Source organism: Manduca sexta, chromosome 9 (assembly GCF_014839805.1).
Source record: "Manduca sexta isolate Smith_Timp_Sample1 chromosome 9, JHU_Msex_v1.0, whole genome shotgun sequence".
Lineage (NCBI taxonomy): Eukaryota > Metazoa > Arthropoda > Insecta > Lepidoptera > Sphingidae > Manduca > Manduca sexta.
The window spans coordinates 8,745,160-8,766,374 of NC_051123.1; the positions used below are offsets into that span (position 1 = coordinate 8,745,160).

The window sequence follows — 21,215 nt, forward strand, 5'->3', positions numbered from 1 at the left end:
TCACTTGCCATCTGTTTGAAGCTGCCCGCTTGTTTATCACGCGATCGGGCTATATATGAGGCGGTTTCGACGTAATTTTGTAAATGGGTACTGCGATTGCGCGGATTAAGTCGTTATTTGGATAACCACAGCTTCATATAAATTGTGTAGTGAAAATGTTTAGTTCACTTTTAGAGCCGGTTTAGGGCATGAGCGTTTAAAGTGTATTGCTAAAGATGTACGAAGATCTGTAACGAGGCTGTCGAACTGTGTGATATCTTCCGTAAGCCTTTTTCTACCAGGGGCCGTAGTCAAAATGCCTTCATACAATCGTTAACAATACGTATGAGAAAGACATATCTAGCGATAAACCTATCTATCCGCTACGGACTCGGAGCTGCGATTAGCGAGGCTGGGAAAACGAAGGGATCTTATTCATGGATATTATAGTGAATATGCATCCTTAACCTAGCAACTACTTACTTGGCCACAACTGATACCTAACACATAATGCTCGAAATGTGTTACCAACGTCGCACAGCAAAACTCTTAATGTGGACATCTGGGCAACGTTTTTAATTTTCAATAATTTACATTGATCATCTGAAAATTAACGTACAAATGTCTATGGATTATTTTTTCTTTGTTAATATAAGGGATTGCTTAGAAATCGCTCAGGGTTGTCACTTACCCCGTCGATGCCGCCTAAGGTTTGTCCCTCATCCCATTTACCGACACGCAAGGCCGTGACCTAGTTTACATTGTCTATTGCCGACACCAGCATCGTTTGTCCCGGTTTGGGATTGATTACGCCGCAGGGACTGGGCGGAATTCCGTGTCATGTTTTTTTTATTTATGTAGTGTTAAAAGTCTGCAAGTATTCGTGTGTCTTGTCAATTTGGTTCTTGGCTGTTCTTCGATTGCTGGATCTAAAGCTAATATGCAAAAATATGCGCGGTATTTATTGTCCAGAGTTGTTAGTTGGTCAAGTGTTTTGATTAATACATATTGCATACCGACGATGCTTCCAGTATGTCGCTTTTCTTAAAAGTGTGCTGTAGTGAAAAGTCTCGCGGCCAGCGCTTGAAGAAAATCCTTACACACATCCGCATTCCACATCCCAATTACGTACAAAAAAACTGTAAAATAATCTTCAAATATGACCTTTACTACACCTGGCATTCTACATTCATAAAACGGGAACCATTGGCCGTGGCATTGAGGCATAGGCGTGTGGTGTGTGAAAAAAATTAACACAATATCGGACGCACGATGCGGCGCCTCGGCTGCGTATAACTACGCGCACCACGTTATTGTAAATATTGAGACGCGTATCTTTACACTCGAGACTAAAACTCACAGAACATAATATTCCTGTATTTAGCGTTCAAAAAAATTGCCGTATTTTAGTTTAAGTTTAGAGTTTTTGAACTTTAGCAGACTGATAAGAACTAATCAATAAGTAAAACAACATGTCTTGTTGTTGAGCAGGTTTTTGACCCCGCTTTAGTTGATAGGAAGTAATCTTAACAGATACTAGAAATCTCAGAATTCCAAGTTAAAAAAATCGCCTGTTCATAGATTTTTATCTTAGATTTATTGTGTATACAATCGTTTCAGATTTAAATCTATTTCGTCTAGACTCCAGGGCGAAAGTTAAAAATTCTCCGTAAATCCGTATTCGATGGTAAATGTAGCCACACTGTGCGCAAAAAAAACAACAAGGCCGAGTGTGAATAAATAAACGCGCGCTAAAGATGACGCGTTAGTGGAGCGTACATCTGCGCCCACATCTCGCGATCGCACTGCGTACTGTGCAAACCACATCTTACCCAATTTAGGATATATGACTGACTGAATCAGTTTAAAAATTTGGAATAAACCAATTAATTATTGGTCACCAGCGAAAATATATAAATATATTGAAAGTAAATTGTCTTTTCCTCTTTTCGGCTTTCTTTCTGACGCGCTGTTCACATTTGACAACATTACAAATGTATGGTATATAACGGAGTCCACAGTTAGTAAGATCCTCCTGAATTCCTCTACTCGTTGAACCAGACCAGTTTGATTCGTATTAGGAATTTCAGGTTGAAATATATCAGGAATAACGCTACAATGTAATTTAAAGGTACAATTCCGAGACGAGCCGCAGACCTTAGACTGCAAGGGACACTACTGGTTTTATGAATTTTTACGAAAATTATCCTGAGGGACACGGCATTGTACCGTGCAGCGAAAAAGTGCCCCTGCGTGCCGACAGTAACACCAGCGATGAGGGAAGCGCAAGACGTTTACACTATCCATAGAATACGTACAAAAAAAAGTTGTGAAACATCAATCTAATTCATATCGAATATTACAGCAAATACACGAGAATGAGTGAAACAATAAATATTTTACAGTTTTTGAATATTTCCAAAGGATTATCAGATAATATGTCAGTTTGGAATTATAATGCGTTTGAATAAAATATTGCGATCTTTAAAGGTAATTTTTGAAATGTCACATCAACCAAATTTGATGGGATTGCTGTGTATCTGATGTAATGGGGAAACCTATGAAAATGACCTGCGTACGCGACATGTGGGGTTTGGAGTCAATCTTGGATTAGAAAACGCCGCGCCGGCAGCCGTTAGCTGCAACACGGTCTGCAGGTCGTTCCGAACTTGTACTTGAGAAGTAACTAAATGTCTAATGGGCCGTTTTCAATTAACGATCCTTATCTATAATTTTCGAACTGACCCTGAGTTTTAACCAATCAAAATGAACAAAATGTTCACGATGGATAAAACAAACAATTGTGATTTTTACTGAAAATGGCCGTAAAAGATAAGGAACGCGATAGATCGAAGATTTTTCACGTTTTCTCCAAGCCTTGACCACGCAGGTTTATTTCAATGATATTATGTATCATTGAAATAAAACCGATGAGTTTAAAATTATTCGTTAAAACTAGGTTTTATATGTTTTAATATTTTTTATTAATGCAAGAAAATATTTTAAACATATCTACATCTCAATAAGATATAATCTGAGTAGAATTAAATGCCTGTTTGTACCTTACTCTAAACAAATGCGCAGACGCCGAGTCAGGTCTACGGGCCACGTGCGCACGCGCACGTGAGACGTCTCGCGTAGCTCCTAATGATAGCACAACACCGAGAGGAGTTTGGACTTGATTGATATCGATACTTGGTTATACAAAAATGAACTTTAATACCTACTCGATAAGTATCAATACACGCAATCGTAACACAAGACAAAACAAGTCTTATATACTGTAAATATAATTAAGCGTCTTTTGACTATGTTAAGAAAATTTTAAGTAAATTACATTTACGTTGATTATCCTTTCTTATATTTTCACCTTGTAACGTTGTAATTTGGTATTTAAATTTTATAAAATTAAATACAATTACGAATTGAGACTACAACGAATTTGAAATATAATTTACTTTTCAAACATTTCATTATAAAACAAAACCATTACTATTTTATTTCAACGCTCAATAAATACACGCAAAAAGGAAAATCCATTATACGGGATCACACCCGGAGCGTTCGGAACGTGAGTTGTTAACCTAGAAAAATAAGGACGCAAACTGCCCTCAGGGCAAAGGGCAACAGAGCGCCTTTGTATCATGAAACACTGAAACAATGGCCGGCTTATTATCCTGCGGCTATACGCAAATGAGAACGAATGCCTAGTTACGATTTACAAAGGATATTTTATGGTGAATGAAGGGTCGCATGCCTGGGAATTACCGCGGCTGTCCGTGAACAGGAAGAACAGAAATTCCTGTGTGGCACTCTACGCTCGTCATCCTGAGACGTACATTTTATGTCTCCTCATACCTATTGTCGCGTGTTCACATATCCAGAGATCAGTGGATATCCAGTAGGACGGAGACAGAATAATTACATACGACAATCGAATGACACAATTTGTCTAGTTTAAATTATCATCAAGTTCGATAATTACTGTGCTATGAATTATGATGTAAAAAATAGCTACACAATTGCCATTATCATTTATTTCACAACTATGAAACATTGTTCATAAACTTGATAGTAAACATGTACAATCATATTAATCCTGCGTGTAACGTAACGCACGTATAAGTTGATGGTTGGCACCGCTCCAGGCGTTGCTTTCCAATTTCCACCGTGATGTTGTCGGCAACGGGAGAATTATGGAAACGAGACGCACGCCGGGCGGTAATTTTGCAACGGTCAAGGTTGGTTGTCTAGTTTTGGGCACTTGAGTTACTGGACTTGGAATGGAGTTTTTCTCTTAAGTTATTTATGTGCCTCATGAAAACAATTAAATATAACGTTAGATGGTATACGGATTATCTTACAAGTAGTTATAATAATAATAATAATAATAATAATAATATCAGCCCTGTATTATATACTTGCCCACTGCTGAGCACGGGCCTCCTCTACTACTGAGAGGGATTAGGCCTTAGTCCACCACGCTGGCCTAGTGCGGATTGGTAGACTTCACACACCTTCGAAATTCCTATTACAAATTATTGCTCAACGATCTGATATGTTAAAATAACAGATAAAGTATTTTTATTTTGCAAGATGTTAAAAAAATCTGAGTATGCCTGAATGAAGCGTTTAGTGAATTTTCAAACTTATTTGTCAGTATTGAATGGTTGCAAAACAATTGCCAGTATGCCAGATCTACTGGTGGGTAAGATGCAGCAATTTCCAAATCGATACGATTTTCAAATGTCGAGAGAATTAACCTATTCAGACCTTATGAACAGGGTTTAAGATGCATAGTCCTCTGGCATTGTGATAGTTCATAACCGCCGGTAATCAGTTGTCTTATAATAAAAAAGACAGAACAATAAACACCAAAGAAACTCAGATATGTTGAGACATTTCTCAATAGAAAAATAGGTTAAGACCCGTCCGCGGGCCGGCGTGACGACCTTCTTGCCACTCGATCTGTATTGATTTTCATTTATCTACAAAATTGAGTTTTCAACTCTGATATTATTGCCCTTACTTTCTCGTTTCACCCAAAGAGAGTTATTTTTAACCGTCACCATTTTAATATGACATTGCCCTAGACACCGCCATCTTGTAAATTGGATACATTTTGATTATAAATATAAGCGTGAAAATTTATTTATTGCGAGCAATTGTGTTTTAGAAATGTTAAAGATATATTAAAACTGGGAGATTTGTTACATTTTTGATAGTTCTTATTTTCTATTATTCCCTTAGCTTTCTGAAAAAGTTTCTGCATTATAATGTGCACATTAATATTATGTTTCAATTTATGTTTTGGTTTACACCAGCTGATTCCGCTAAATTTAGAATAACGAGTATTTGTTTCTAATTTAGATAACAATACCAGCCACAGATCAACGGCGATTCTCTAGAAAGTTCCATAAGACTAGCAATAGACTGATCATATGCACTTTGATTGTTCATTAGTGAATCAGAAGTGAGCATGTTAACTGAAAGGTTATCGGGCGGCGTGCGGCGTCCGGCTGCAGATCTCAAAATGTTTATCAATACAAGTTTATGGAAAATGCCGCGTGTGCATATTAACCTAATGTAACTTGTCCCACTGCTGAGTTACTACTAATTTAAAAGGACAAGCCTAGCACCCTCGTGGTGGTCTAAAGCGATCCATATTGACTTTACTACTTTAAAATTATTATGAAGAGCTAGGATGTGATTTCCGCATAAAGTTTTTCTTTTTCGTCAAATAAGTTGGAACTATTAATAAAAACATTGCATTGAAACATAGACGCGTAGTCAGAATCGAACAAGATATACCGCTCAACAGAGAGCTCTGTCCGTCAGTCGCTAGTTCAGCGCATGCATGTGCAATCTTTGGAATGATTCCAATGTACACAATATCTTGTATACATCCACTTTCAACTAAACCGACTCTATAAAGTTTGAATAGACGGTTCTGTCGTTGTTTGACAATACCCGGGCAATAACGAAGGTCTGGTAGATTTATTGATAATACAAATAATTATCAAGGCTCCAGTGAGTGTGGTAAATGTATCAATAAATCGTATTCGTGATGTAGGTTAAGGATTAAACCACACGGGGCTTGTTTATAAGATATTATAATACAGTCTTAGTAGTCATGATGGCTTGTGTAGTTTAGTGCCATGCAAAGATTAGTAATTTATTTTTATCATAAAAGAAATTCATCACCAATAAAGTTATAAGTTTTTAATTACGTATCTATAGTTTGCCGTGTATCTGCTACTAACAAAATAAAAATAAAGGGATGAGTAACAAGGCGATTTGGCGATGTTGTACGGATAAAGGGAAAATACTGCGCCGATAGCAAATTGAAATATAGGACCAAGTTAAAATAAAAATACTTTATTTATCGCGTAAGAAAACAAAGCTGGACTTGTGTTTCGTTAAAAAAGTTATATCTATTTTTACAAAATTACATTTAAATCAATTATATTATAATTATGGACAATTAAAATTTATAAAAAAAGCACAAGGTGAACTGTAGGCTAGCAGGTAAGGGGTAAAAAAAGAACGCGTCGCAATAAATGTGTTGACATAGTCTAAAACTATCTATGATATTGTTTCAGTGGACGAGAAGATATTCTGCTGCCACGGCGGTCTGTCGCCCGACCTGCAGGCGATGGAACAGATCCGGCGGATTATGCGGCCGACGGATGTGCCCGACCAGGGGCTGCTCTGCGACCTGCTGTGGTCCGATCCCGACAAGGACACCGCCGGCTGGGGCGAGAACGACCGCGGCGTCAGCTTCACATTCGGCACTGAGGTCGGTAACGAGGGCCAACTAAAACCGGCAGAACCTCAATGTCAAACAAAACTGTACAAATTATTTTAATTTCTGCGAATTAAAGAACACTTTGTGAATCATTCGAAAAAACACCTAAAACCGGCGCGTTCACAGTACAACCACCAATACAATACGTACTACACAGAATGTTAAATATTTTTCATATTACATAACATTATAATTGAAGGGACCGATACATTCATGGATGCAAACAAAAGATCACACTGTTTGTTGACTTCATTGATGAGTGAACAATGCGTCCCTCAATCGTCATAACGACTGACGTATTTTTATACACGTACACTACACACATGCGACGTACGAGTATTGTTCGCGCGAGCTTCAGATAATCGAAGTATAGCAGCGGGTTTTCTATGTTATCATATCCGAAGGATCCAAGAACTCTGTCCTCCTTCCCGGTCTACGGTTTTAGAATCGTGGTGTTAATGCACATTGAAGAACACATGACATGCGTGACCCGCCAGCGTGTAATAATAATAATATCAGCACTGAATTACATACTGTCCCACTATTGGGCACGGGCCTCCTCTACTACTGAGAGGGATTAGGCCTTCGTCCACCACGCTGGCCCAGTGCGGATTGTTAGACTTCACACATCCTCGAAAATTCCTATAGAGAATTTCTCAGGTGTGCAGGTTTCCTCACGATGTTTTCCTTCACCGTTAAAGCAAGCGAGAATTCACAAAGAATACACATCATTTTTTAGAAAAGTCAGAGGTGTCTACCCTTGGGATTTAAACCAGCGGACATTCTCGGCAGCCCGTTCCACAACCAACTAGGCTATCGTCGCTTACAGCCAGCGTGTGCAATGAAAAAAATAATAAAACACGCAGTCTCGATAAACATCGTGCCCGTCAGGCCAATAAACCTTTCGCGGTTTACACATCGCGATAACACAGATAGATGCGCTGTCGACCTTCACACAGCCGGCTTCGCTTCCTCATCACCGAAGCTGATTAGATACCGGTCGAGGTCTTGAGCCCCCGCGCTGCACCGCGCAGGCGCCGCTGGACTTGGTACCGCTGCAATGTCTATTTCTGCCGCCGATCAGCAGTGTTCATGCACTGTTTGAAAGATTAGGCAATTATGTAGTGGTTCTATAATATCGTCGGTTTAGTGCAAGAACTCACTAAGCGCAAAAAATCATCAAGTACAGTTTATAACGCCCTGAACATAATATATTTAACATACTCACTTGATTTTAAGAATAAAAATTATATCTAAGATGATATAGGGAAAACAATATAACTAAAACTAAAAGTGCTTTAATTCACACTTTTGTATTTGTCAGTTAAAGAGTTTTTGCAGTAAACCAACGATATAAAGATGTGTAATTCATTCTGCATGAAGTCAAAATGGCTTTCGATACGTCGAGATAAAGAATATACCAAAATCACGTTAAATTTGTATCTAACTTTAGATGAATCAGTAGAGGCACAGATGATTTTTTGAAGAAGGAACTTTGTGTAATCAAAAAGCGAATAAGTCTAATTCATAATACAAGGTGTCGTTCGAGGTATGATCCGCATGAAAAGTCTTTCCGATTACTGAAGTCCCTAAATCACTAAAGATTATTTCAACCACCTATACGACACCAGCGCCATATATTTAAAAGATCTGATTAAAAGCTCTATTACTTCCCTTGGAAACAAATTGCCAGTATATTAAGTATTTAGCGGCGTAAAGATAGACACCGCTGTAGAGGAACAGATGGTTGCGTTCCTCTATGGGAGGGAAAGATTTCCAGTCAGGCAGATGTTGCGCCTGAGCGGCCGCGGCCCCTCCGACAGTTCCTATTCGGAGGTGGTATATATGCTGCACGTAGCGCAAGTTATGCAAACGTAATCCAGGATCGTCTGTCGCCATCTTGCGTGATTGCTATACGATAAATCACTATAGTTGTCAATACCACATCGGTCTTCTCGTAGTTCTATTGATGTTGACGAGATGGCGATGAGTATACTAATTGTACCGCCACAAGTAACCAACTAGTTAATCCCGGACATAGTCTAGCCTTATCCCTCAGTTATATTATTTTATTTTATGCGTTTACTTCTAACAAACACCCAAACATTTCTACAAACATTTACATTTATAATATTAGTAAGTGAATATAAAATACAAATGTTTGCAGGTGGTGGGCAAGTTCCTGTCGAAGCACGAGTTCGACCTGATCTGCCGCGCGCACCAGGTGGTGGAGGACGGCTACGAGTTCTTCGCCAAGCGGCAGCTCGTCACGCTGTTCTCCGCGCCCAACTACTGCGGCGAGTTCGACAACGCCGGTCGGTATTTTGTTTCATACGGCAACTGCAATGTGACTGATTATAAACACTTAACACGAATAATAAAGGAATGCGCCAAGTATTCGCGTCCAGTACATTAACGGCGAAATATTTGTCTTAATTCTCAGTCACAAAAAAAAAAAACACACATCACGCATTTATGCCCGAAGGGGTATGCAGAGGCGCAACCAGGGCACCCACTTTTCGCCAAGTGTGTTCCGTCCCATGATGCGATAGGGGGCGAGCCTATCGCCATATCAGGCGCGAATTCCAGACTCCGGGCTGATACTGAGCTGAAAAACCCAAATATCACTGCTGCTGCTGCTGTACCACGCATGCAGTACAACTACGCTATCGAAACAGTCTGTCAATTCTCAGTAAACTATACTATATGTCAAAAAAGGAATTCGTGCTACCGACTCCCATACATTTTGGCACACACTTTTATGGGTACCTTCCACATGGAAAATATACAAGCTAACCCCTGAACGCAACACACTGGGTTACGTGGGTTACTATTATGGGGCCGATTTTACACACTGTGTACGGTGGTCGCTGTCCGTCCACATGTTCCAGTTAATTTAATAACTGCATTATATTTTAATTTAATAATTGCGTTAATTGCAGGTGCACTGATGTCCGTGGACGAGACGCTGATGTGCTCGTTCCAGATCCTGAAGCCGGCGGACAAGCGCAAGCTGTACTCGGGCCTGAACATGGGCCGCCCCAACACGCCGCCCCGCGCACAACCCAAGAACAAGAAGAAGTGAGTCCACACACGCGCACGCGCACACACACACGTACACACACACGCACACACGCGCAGCACACGTACAGGATCGCACAAAATATAACCACCCGCTCCACGGGATCGTCGCGTTTTTAAGTTTTGTCATAATACATAAAAACAACAACGTTAATAAATCGCATTTGAAAATCGTTTGAAATTGAAACGATCAAGATGTGTATATACCTACAAATTCACGATTGCTTAAATTTTCCAGTGTGATTTTAAAAATACTTAGCCACAATATGAAGAAAGAGAAATATCGACATAAAACTAGATTGGTCTCAGCTCATCCCAATGGCCATAGGATCAGCTAATGCAAAAAATATGAGGTTATTTTAGCTAAGTAATTTTAAATCTTATGTCCAATGATATTAACTTCAGTTTTGTGTCACCACAGAGACATATGAGCCAGACGAAGCCTAAAGGTACCGGATTGTGTGATGTGTTGAGTGATGAACTAACACACAAATAACCGAGTGTCAACTCACTGGTATAATCGATTTCACTGTGTTTTAACAATTTTGTTTAAAAATAGACTATATTCACGTTGAAAAAGGTTTCATTTTCATTACACGTAACATTCATTATCATTATCGCACGAGTCAACTCATGTAATTGCGGATTATGTAAAATCCCAGTTGAGCCCTAAAGGTCCTTAGTTGAGGTCGACAAGCGTCCATGTGCCAGTAGTCACTGTGGGTGATTACCCGTCGAGTGACGCGTTTGACCGTTTGTCGGCCTTATTCCTTGAAACATTTGCCCAATCTTCGGTTAACATCTCGTAATTTCAGTATGATTAGCTATAGTTAACCTCACCAGCGATAAAACCTAACCCGTGTGTATCGTCAAGTTAATATCGCGAAGATCTATATTCAAACATGTACTCATAATAGTAAAATTATTGTCACATAATTTGACACAAATGCTCTATTGATTCAAAATTTTGTCTCCAAATTTGTAGTGATTATGTTGTGTACTGTTTCGTACGTCGTGACCCTATTCTTGCATAATTATTTTTTTATATTTTTGTGATCTGTTATGAACTTAATTTCTGCCGAACATTTTAGTTTTTTTTCTTCACTTCCTACAGTCAATAGTCTATATACCTAATAATATAACTAAACACGAGTGTTTGTCTGTTTCCGTTGGCGCGCTGCAGCTAAGCCCACCCGCCGCCCCGAGCCACCGACATGCATGGAGTCCCGCCACCAACCGCCCCGGCCCGCGTACGGACATAGAGTATCCCACTATATCACCCCAACGAGTCTGTGTGTGGTGTTTCTCATGAGCTTCCTTACCTCACCAATACTATATTCTACTATGTTCAAAATTTCATACTGTTTGTTGCTACTGAACGCAAACGACTCGTTTTTGGTAATTTATCCGAGTTAAACAAAAATAAGGATGCAGACATGATGGTTTGAAAAACTCTCGCTTATTTGAGCTATTGGCAACAGTTGTAATCCTTGAGTTTGTATTATCATCGAAACTGCCATTTGATATGATGCCAGTGAGACCGGATAAGTGATACTCTAAACTTCAACTTGGCCTTTCTGTAAAAGTGCGCGTAACTGACAGTAAAATAACTGTTTATTAAAAATTTTAAGGGCATATACCAGTGTTTTGCAGATTTTATGACGATTTGCAACCAAATACCTACTTTACTGTCTGTTGTACGCGCTTATCCATTTTATAGAATTTGTATTCATTATTTTTATGTATAAAATGGTTTTGACAATCAAGTATTATTTGTGAAGCCGCTAGCTCTCTGATGTCCCCCGTGTAGTCGCGGTGACGTGTACAGAGCGATGTTGCCAGCCCACTGTAACATAATTACACTTTGCTTCGCAATAACCGTAACTTGTAAGTTTGTATTTTTTTAATACGACAATTTCAGGTCCAAAGGATGTTTATAATATAAATATTATATTGGTATTTGGTACTAAGTGTTGCACAGTGGCGGTGTATTTCTCTGTATGTTGAGTTTTTTAAGTTATGTAGTAAGCAACATTAAGAACCAATGTCACCGTTCACGCGCGATTAAAAATCGATAAAATTCGAGAAGTCGCGCGTGCGGCAACACTGGATGGGAGATTGTTTTTAAATCCGAAACATTTTTACTCTTTAGATATAAACTGCCAGTGTTATTCCATTTAGTCATCTATATTATATTTTTTTGTTTATACTTGACGATGGCAGTCCAAACTTGGCTTGGGATATCCCTGTAGGGCGTTTTGTCTGCGGACGGATGTAACGTGTGCTGCGTGAATATGTCTGGGAGAATGTTTTCGTATGACTGATGTATGCTTGAGTTGTAATCATTATCAAACCGTGTTAATGTAAGTGCGTCGGTCGGTTTCCACGTCGGCGGGCAGACGATTCCACGTGTACAAAAATATAATTTTGGCTGAATAGGAAATTCCTTTATGTAAAAAACAAATATTCAACAATGACAATATGCTCCGTTAGTACCGCAGTACGACGAGGCGTCCACACGCGCGACGCTCCGCCCGCGTGGAAACTGCGCGACACGGATAATAAATTTAATGACCGACTAATGTTAATTGAAAGGAAATATTCAAAGTAAACTAAACTCCTTTGTATAATTAAGTAGTAAGCGTAAAGAATCCACTTGTAAACGACGCGTAGTGTGTTGATTATATGAACAAAATAAAAAAAAATATATAGTTGTAAAGACGCAATCACACCGTCCCCTTGGTGTGTACGATGCTTTGTGCGACTGAGGAGTCTTGTGCAACCTGCCACTGCGACTTTTTGTAGCCGCGTCTTTCCTTATCTTTTTCGTCGACGGTTTTAATTGGAAAATTACGAAATTGGGACGTCTTGTAAATATTGTTTTTTGAAAAAAATGTCATGCACATTGTCTGGAGAATAGATTTTTTAATTGAATGAAGTTAGCGTGTCTCGCTTACTTGCAACGGTTTGAAATAGCCGTTACGTTTGCTTTGTTGAAACCGTCACGGTTGCGACTAGTAAGATATCAATGTTTGTCCATGCGCCGCCATGTTGAAATTACTTATTTATGTTTATTAATTTTCCACCGATAGTGTTACCATGGTGTTATTCCAACGGTTGTATGAGACGAAAGGCGTTCGGAACATTATAATTTAATCGCTATTGAATGTGTTAGACTGATCCGCGCGGCCGCCTGCCGATCAACAAACAATCAATGATCTATTGATGTATGAAGAGAATTGTATATTAATTTCATAAATAAAATACTTCTGAAATATGTGTTTATTTATTTTATTACTAGTGTAACAAATTGTGACCAATTCCTGACGTCATAAAGATTATAAACACTTGCAAAGTGAACTTACATCTCTACAATACATACACTTGGTTGCATATGTGTTTGTCAAATAATAATTTAGAAACACCATTTGCCCAACAATATGAATTTTATGTTATAATAAATTAACAAAATAATATATGTATAAAGTTGTTTTAGAATGGTCAAGGCATAGACTGGTGTTATTTATTTATTTGCTACACTTTGTTGTACACCAGAGACAAAAATAATAAAACAAGAAAAGAGAAACAAGTGCAAATGGCGGTCTTATTTCACAAGGCAATCTTTTACAGACAACAGATTTTTGGAGTGTTTTAATTTTTTGAGTGTATTTCTGATAGTTTCCTGGTGCTTCCTTGTAGTTGATAATGACTAACTAAAACAAATCAGAGGCGCCAATAAAAATGAATCTATAGAATTAAAAAAAAGCCGCGATTTTTTAAAGAAGTAAGTATATCTGAAATAAGATGATCCATATAATTAATCACGTTTACATTGAGTGCAGAATGTGAAGTTGAATTATTTTTCATTAACGTTGACCAACAGTGTGTAATACGAGAATGATGTCTTGATTATCTGAAACAATACGATAAATTAGTAAAATTGTTTTACAGGCGGTATAAATAATAATTAAAAATAAGTTGCCCCGTCCGCGTAGAACACACTCGCATTTATTGAATCCAGGAAATTGTGTTTTAATGCTCGTTTGTGATGTGAATGTTGAACGGACACAATATGTTAACTAACTGTTAATATGTTATTTTAAATAAAAATATTCGTCCGAATGGAAACTCAAATACCAAGCTAAAAAAAATACAGGAGACATTGGTGTCTAAGATTCCTAAATACTATGCTTACCACAACGAAAGTGTGCAAATCCATCGGCAGGAACCGCCCGGCGCGGACTACGACGGGCCTTCTGTTGGCCTGCAAGATGTTGAGCAACATGCGGCGCGGCTTCACGCCCATCGTCTGCCACGCGCTCTGGTACGCTGCCGTGGAAACGCGGTCTGCCTGTTTAGTTTGAATGTAAGATGTAACCCATATCTTCAGGCCATTTATGACCTGCAGCCCTATCTAACGTGCCCACCTCAGGCTTGCGCGTTACCCACCCGCAGGAGTCAGAGATAAAATACTACTATAATATACAGAAGTCATTTAATTATTTTTTTTTTGTGATGTGAACCTATGGTATTTAACTTTCACCTAACCTTGGTACTTGTTAGGGATTAACGATACATCCATACATATAAAATATTTTCGTCTATTTTTTATTAAATTAGTTTGAATACGTATTACCTGAATGATAATTTGATTTCCATAGTAGCAATACACAAATATATCCAAAGCAACCGCTGCTAAGTATTCCACGGTGACCATGTCGAATTTCTAAAAAATATAAAAAAATGTAAATCATGACCAAAAGAAAAAGATTTCCCGTACCGGGAATCGAACCCGAGCCTCCTGGGTGAAAGCCAGGTATCCTAGCCACTAGACCATACGGGAGTTGTTGTGACTATTCAAAATAACGCAATAGTCTGTTATATTAATAAAGAATAGTAACACTATTGGTCTGGCAACGGCACAATAAAATAACGATATGGACCCAAAAAGTAAAAACGACCCCCCAAAGCGGGATCTTGAATAGTATCGACACTTCGTACTTTTATAAATCACTTTGTTTCAATAATAATATTACAAAAAGGAAAGATTTGTTTGTACAAGCCATTCTCTGAAGCTACTGCTTCGATTCTGGAAATTCTTTTACTACTCATATTAGACTACATTATCTGTGTAACGCAACCTGTCAAAATTAAATAATAATTTTGCCACGGGAAGCGCTGTTCTTCGTCTCCCCTTCTTGTTTGTAATGTGCAAGGGTTAGCATGTAATATTTAGCAATATAGTTTTTATTTAATAAGTTATTTCTTAAACATATTAAATTGCACCACGAACAATTCCTTCGTTATCCTTGTGTGAAAAACTACTTTTTACCCTGCGAACGGATTTTTTCGTCAACTCAAACTTAGGTGTGCTATATCAAAACATTGTTACAAGTTTTTGTCATAACTAGGGCCCGGATTAATATGTAAATACATATTTTTAATTTACGCGATTTTCGTCCTAGAACTTATTCTCTACATCTATTACCGTATTAGGATTGTGAAAAACTAATTTTTATTTTCTATATTTTTCCATACTTTAAGGTGAAGTCCATATTTTACAAAAAAATATCACCATCATCCATATTTTCAAACGTCATACGTACGTGACGTTTTGATCTGCTTGCGCGTCGTTGTATTTTTACGTACTTTATTTGCGCTACTACATATTATATTTTTCTTTCAACGTTTCGAAGACTGCAGCCTTCATGGTCACGGGGAGTACTAAGGTGTTGGTCGTCCGAAAGGGCTGCAAAGTCTTCGAAACGTCGGGATAAAAATATACTATAAATAACCGCGATAGAATAAAAAAAAAATTTATTTTTGATGAAACGATAATTTTTATAGAATTTGAATTCAACATTTCGCTACCTTTTTAAAAGTTTTTTTTTTTAAATATAACTCTAATAATATATAAATATAATAATAAATCAGTTAATACTGTAACAGTAACTGATTTTTCAAAATAAAGAATGTTTAAAATGAAAGGTATTGTTGTTTTATACTCCATATTTTTGCCATATTTTAGATTTTTTGATCCATATTATATGTACATATTTTGTATTTTTTTATACATATTTATCCGGGCCCTAGTCATAACCATTAAATATCTCACCAGTGTAGCCGCGTACAACAGTGTGCAGAGGTACAGTGTCACCTGGACGACTCTCAGCACAAGGAGCGGCGACACGAACGTCTCAAACATCTCCTTGTACTGTTTTATGATCTGACACAAGCGGGCGCAGTCGCACAGTGCGTCCACGGTTGCTTCGTCGTACTCCGAGCTGTACATGTCTAATAAGGACGCAAAATGTCATTTACTGCAATAAATGAAAACCTTAAATACAAACAACTGCCTGGAGTGGAGTGCATTGCACGTTGTCTGACGAAATAATGCTAATATTTCGCGCTAGTACTTCACAAATTAGGAACATCACGCAACTTTAAAATTTCTATTATATATAGCCAAAAAATATTAAAGTTATATGCGCTGCAAAACAATTTATTATAGAATTACGTATAGCAGTGACAGCGTGTGTTCTTGCAGCCCGGAGAAGCCCCAAATTTGCCACCAAGGCCCAGGCAAGAGCAACAGAAAGTATTCAAATATATAAGAGTCATGACCCCTCCTCCCCCCTCACGCCCCCCTAGCCAATGGAAGGTGCATGCAAATAAAGTATTTTTTATATTATAATCATGTAAATTACATACATTTAAAATTTGGGAAATGAGGAGCACGAGGAAATATGGTTACTAGTTCGCCATTCTATTCTACCTGTATTACTTCTTACTAATAATGTAGTATTTATTTCTATGACTCACCGCAGTAAGATTCAAGCGCACATGTTGTAACCTGAAATATTCAAGTGATTTACTTGTAGGGTAGTATTTTATCTATAAGTGATATGTAATGTTATATATAGTATAGGATGCTAACAAACGAGTCAATTACGTTCATTTATTAAGTAGGTATGTGATTTTCACTGCTCCTAAACATATATTTCCTAAGTATCAGGAATACGCTACGATCATACGGGTAAAAATGTATTATAATACGTCATAGAGAAGAAAGCGACTGCATGAGTTAGCGTCTGACAGCAGCGGCCTGAACGGTTCTATCAAAAAACTTTTTTAGCAAATTTTTTAAATCACATTTCTTCATTAATTCAAAAGTGGCGATACCCTAGTTGGGTGTGTAACGGACTGCCAAGACTTATGTCCGCAGGTTCAAATACCAAGGGCATACCCGTCTGACTTTTCTAAAATTATGTGTGTATTCTTTGTAAATTATCGCTTGCTTTAGGTGAAGGAAAAAATCATGAGGAAACCTGCATATCTGAGAAGTTCTCTATAGGAATTTCGAAGGTGTGTGAAGTTTACCAACCCGCACTAGGGCAGCGTGGTGGACTAAGGTCTTATCCCGCTCAGTAGTAGAGGAGGCCCGTGCTCAGCAGTGGGACAGTGTATAATACAGGGCTGATATAATATATATAATAATATTTCTTGGCACAAATTATCTTATATAGATGAAGACCGACTGACGTTCAAGTCAGATCCCGACTGTGCGGCCTTCCTTAGGAACCGGAACGTTCTCTCCTAAACCCAGGACTGTGAAAATTTCACTCACCACTAGTCACCATAAATAAAACACAAGGACGATATTTCATTTTACGTTGTCTCATGGTCAGACACTAGACATCGATATTAACCACATTGTATTTTGTTGCGCTTATACACCCAGCGAAATGTAGTTGCACTGTTGCGTGTCTGTCTCACCCTTCGAGGACAATATCGTGAGGGCTGTTTCACTTCATGTAATAATACCCTAGTAGACACTTAAGTAACGAAAAGACCAAAGTGGCCTTATATTATATACCTTCTTCTACATTTTACAACAATCAAAATTTTGTCGAAATTATACTCACAACTTTCCTATCGTAATGAAAATCAGAATTTATAGTTTCAGCAACATTGTAAATGTAATTGTGTCGCTCATCGGCGGTGAGCTCGGCGCGCGCCGCGAACAGAGCCGAGTACCGCACACCGCGTCGCAACAGCGCCGTGTAACGCGTATTGCGCAGGCTGCAACACAACAGGTCCAGCTGCCCGCAAATCAGGATCGAATTTGCCGCGAAGAAAACTCCTTGAAAAGTGTTGTTCATAGAAAAATAAACTGAAGACATACTAAACATTTTTTGTTTATAGTGTTGTAATAAATAGTGATACGTATTTATTATCTCTTTAGTACTTACCTACGTAATCCGATGATCTCCAGTATAAAAAAAATATTACGTAACAATTCTACTATCTTAACTCACTAATGAATATTATCCGCATATGGAAAAATTTTAACAAACCTTTGGATGTAGAGTTTAGACCATACCCTATATTACACGGTATGAATTTTATTCAGGGAAGGTCTTGCGCGGACGGAGCTGCGGCCAATGCCTTATGAATAAATTCACAGGTAACTTACCAAACTGTCCCATAGCCAATCCCACGAAAAACTGCGTCAGAAAAGAACGCAAGAAGACAAATTCCAAGAATGGAGACTGAGTGACGTCACTATATACCCAGCTCTGAATGGGTTCCTTTGTCCACACTGAAAGAACGATACAATGTACCCACGTACTCTAATTGTCCCAGAAATGTAAACAGTCGGTGATATGTGTCTCGTATTGAAGGTTTAAAGGATATTGTAACCCCTCCAAATTACTGGGCATTATGAGACGGTTTATGAATCATGAGTTATAAAACATGTATTGTAGAGGATTTTGGATAGTAGCACTTTAATAATTCATTGTTTATAAATAATTTTGACGAGCTTACATAGGTTAGTGTCGATTTTCGTAACTACAAACTACGTGCAGTTTTACTTGAATTCTAATAAAATTCTCATGCGTGTAAGTAATCATATTAATCAGTTACACAGATGACATTACTGACGGCAAAAAACACTGATTCACGATTTTACCGGAAAATGCAAGGATTGCTCGGAAATCCCAAGCCTTTCTACTAAGAATTGTAAGAACCGGAAGTGGATATTGAATTTTTTCCACCCACGGGGATTTCAAAAATTCTTTGTGTATTGTCTAATCCCGCATTATGTAGTACATACACACAGAGGCACGTAAATAACTAGTAATCACTACATAAGGTGCGTTGGGGTTAAATCGGACGCTTTTTCAACGTGTTAAACAGTGTTCTCAAAATTTTTTTTTACAAGAATTCTATAGAAGTTATCATAATGAAGTATTAACGTAGCTATAGGTTATTAAATATACTAAATGGTATAGGTATATTTTTTAAATTTCTTAAATATATAGTTAATGTTTTATAAGGCTTTGAAAAAGTACCATACTTTTAGAAAAGTGGGAGAAAAATAGGACCTTCACAGGTATAGTTCGGACTACTCTCTAAAACCGTATATGTTAAAGGGATTCAAAAATCCATAAAAAGAGTATATTTTGATCTAGATAGTCATTTATAAACATTCAAAAAATTTAATAAATTTCGTAAGATATTTTTAGAAGCGAACTTTGTTTTTTTAATATTTCTAGGCATACGATCTTACCCCTCACGATTGACACTGTAGATATTTTTAAAAATATTCGAAGAAATAGTACATACACGTGTAAATAAATAACAAATTAACAAAATTGATCATTCCCCTGAGCTAAAAAAAAATACATAATTACTGAGTTCAGACATTTTCGTGTGTAAATTTTGACACAAACTTGCAATATTTTACAAGTGCTAGATCGAACGATTTTTATCCGTTCTTTAACGACAAATAATTGTATGCGTGAAGATCGGATCTCAGGGAATATAGGTGTTTCGACAAATTTGAATATACAAGTCACAAGATTTATTTCATTTATGATACTATATAACTACAAAAGTAATTGAAAACAGGAAATACTAAATTAAAATTAGGCAAATTCTTGCATGGGGTTAATCCGGATCTGCCAGGGAACGACGAAATGCCGATATTCTGTTTGTTAGCACCGTAAACATGATTTATTTGACGGAATCATTCATGTGAACTAGTGGAACGTAGATACTAAGATGGGGCCGCAGGTAGTGTTGTCTAAGAACAAAAATTATAACACAATTGCAAGTTATTTCATTTATACGATGTTATACCTCCTACGATCTTACCCCAACGCGCCTTAGTATAAAACAAAGTGGCTTTCTCTGTCCCTATGTGTGCTTAAATCTTTAAAACTACGCAACGGATTTTGATGCGGTTTTTTTATAATAGAGTGATTCAAGAGGAAGGTTTATATGCATAATAACATCCATTAAATAGTGGAGAAATATTGCACCGGTGCGAAGCCGGGGCGGGTCGCTAGTTAATTATGTAATAGTTTTCGCCTCCTTGCGAACGCCGATAGTAAAAGCAGCCTATGGCACTTAGAGATAATGCAGCTGCTCAATTCCCATAACAAGATCTTTTGCTGAAAACGGCCGTAGTTAACAATTATCAATGACCGGGTAAGTATCAGAGATTAGCCCATTCTACTATTAATTGCAAACTGTACCTATATATAGCTTTTTCTAGCGACTCAGCCCTTATGAACTAAGTTTAATAAGGCTATAGAATACTAAAAAAAAATACGTTTATTGCGCTAAAATTTTACCTTTTGTCTTTTCTTATAATTGAAGGTTACTCCATACCAAATCTTATCAAAAACGGTTCTTTACTGAAGACCTTACATCGAACTCAGACAAAATTACCTTCTTTCACATTTGTAACATTAATATGGACTAGTAGTATAAACTTACAATGAAGGATAAGCGGCAAGGTGACATACATAGTAACACTGAACATTGTGCAGGCGGTATATATCCTGCCGAAGTTCCTCGCCTTGCAGTAACTGCCCCACATCGTCATATTCGTCAAGCCCCTCGCCGAATGATGCTTGAAGTTCTTCTCCATATAGTCCACTAGCGTGTACAAATCTTTTCTATAAATAGCGTAGTATGACACGATAGCCACAGAAACCAACAGCGGCAGACAATCGGCTATTTTGTCCAGACTGGACATAATGTCCTGCCATTCAGTGTAGAGATGTACTGCAAGGGCAGCTGGCATGTAAGTGAGTACAAATAATACCATCCCTAAATAAATGTTGTTGATAAATATTTCACGGTTCCTCTTCGGCTTTGGAAACCAATCCCAACATGCGACTATTTTCAAAGGTAGAATAATGTAATGAATGTAGTTCGTTGCTTTTTCTATTTTCAAATCTTTAACGGTCATTGCGATTGGGTGCACGATAAATGATTGTCTTCTGTGGATTTCGAATACGTGTTTATAAGGCTTTTAGCTATAAAGAGTCCT

At 37.8% G+C, this 21,215-nt stretch overlaps 2 protein-coding genes and 1 non-coding gene across 3 annotated transcripts; 1 reads left to right on the forward strand and 2 right to left on the reverse strand.

Annotated features, from left to right (window-relative positions):
* Positions 1-4,175: 4,175 nt before the first annotated feature.
* Positions 4,176-13,143, forward strand: LOC119188853 (serine/threonine-protein phosphatase alpha-1 isoform-like). The gene is made up of 6 exons (XM_037436895.1): positions 4,176-4,220; positions 6,554-6,778; positions 8,955-9,102; positions 9,730-9,868; positions 10,290-10,317; positions 11,052-13,143. Exons 1-5 carry the CDS (start codon positions 4,176-4,178, stop codon positions 10,297-10,299), a joined length of 567 nt encoding a protein of 188 aa, XP_037292792.1. The 3' UTR covers positions 10,300-10,317; positions 11,052-13,143.
* On the reverse strand, positions 12,123-21,134 carry LOC115448453 (putative odorant receptor 85e). The gene is made up of 8 exons (XM_030175891.2): positions 20,657-21,134; positions 18,345-18,470; positions 17,794-18,011; positions 16,691-16,721; positions 15,984-16,162; positions 14,505-14,594; positions 14,064-14,219; positions 12,123-13,781 (listed from the first exon to the last, which is right to left on the reverse strand). Exons 1-8 carry the CDS (start codon positions 21,132-21,134, stop codon positions 13,725-13,727), a joined length of 1,335 nt encoding a protein of 444 aa, XP_030031751.1. The 3' UTR covers positions 12,123-13,724.
* On the reverse strand, positions 14,640-14,711 carry Trnae-uuc. The gene has a single exon. It is a non-coding gene; the product is annotated as a tRNA-Glu (tRNA).
* Positions 21,135-21,215: the final 81 nt, after the last annotated feature.

What these genes read in the sequence shown, in the direction of transcription:
- LOC115448453 (XM_030175891.2), bottom strand. Translation starts at nt 21,134, where the DNA reads ATGACCGTTAAAGATTTGAAAATAGAAAAAGCAACGAACTACATTCAT. An exon ending in ATTGGCTATGGGACAGTTTG is followed by an intron (nt 18,012 to 18,344) that starts GTAAGTTACCTG and finishes ACACTTTTCAAG; the next exon opens with GAGTTTTCTTCGCGGCAAAT. An exon ending in TGTTGTACGCGGCTACACTG is followed by an intron (nt 14,595 to 15,983) that starts GTGAGATATTTA and finishes TATATTTTTTAG; the next exon opens with AAATTCGACATGGTCACCGT.
- LOC119188853 (XM_037436895.1), top strand. Translation starts at nt 4,176, where the DNA reads ATGGAAACGAGACGCACGCCGGGCGGTAATTTTGCAACGGTCAAG. An exon ending in GTAATTTTGCAACGGTCAAG is followed by an intron (nt 4,221 to 6,553) that starts GTTGGTTGTCTA and finishes GTGTTGACATAG; the next exon opens with TCTAAAACTATCTATGATAT. An exon ending in CGGCGAGTTCGACAACGCCG is followed by an intron (nt 9,103 to 9,729) that starts GTCGGTATTTTG and finishes CGTTAATTGCAG; the next exon opens with GTGCACTGATGTCCGTGGAC.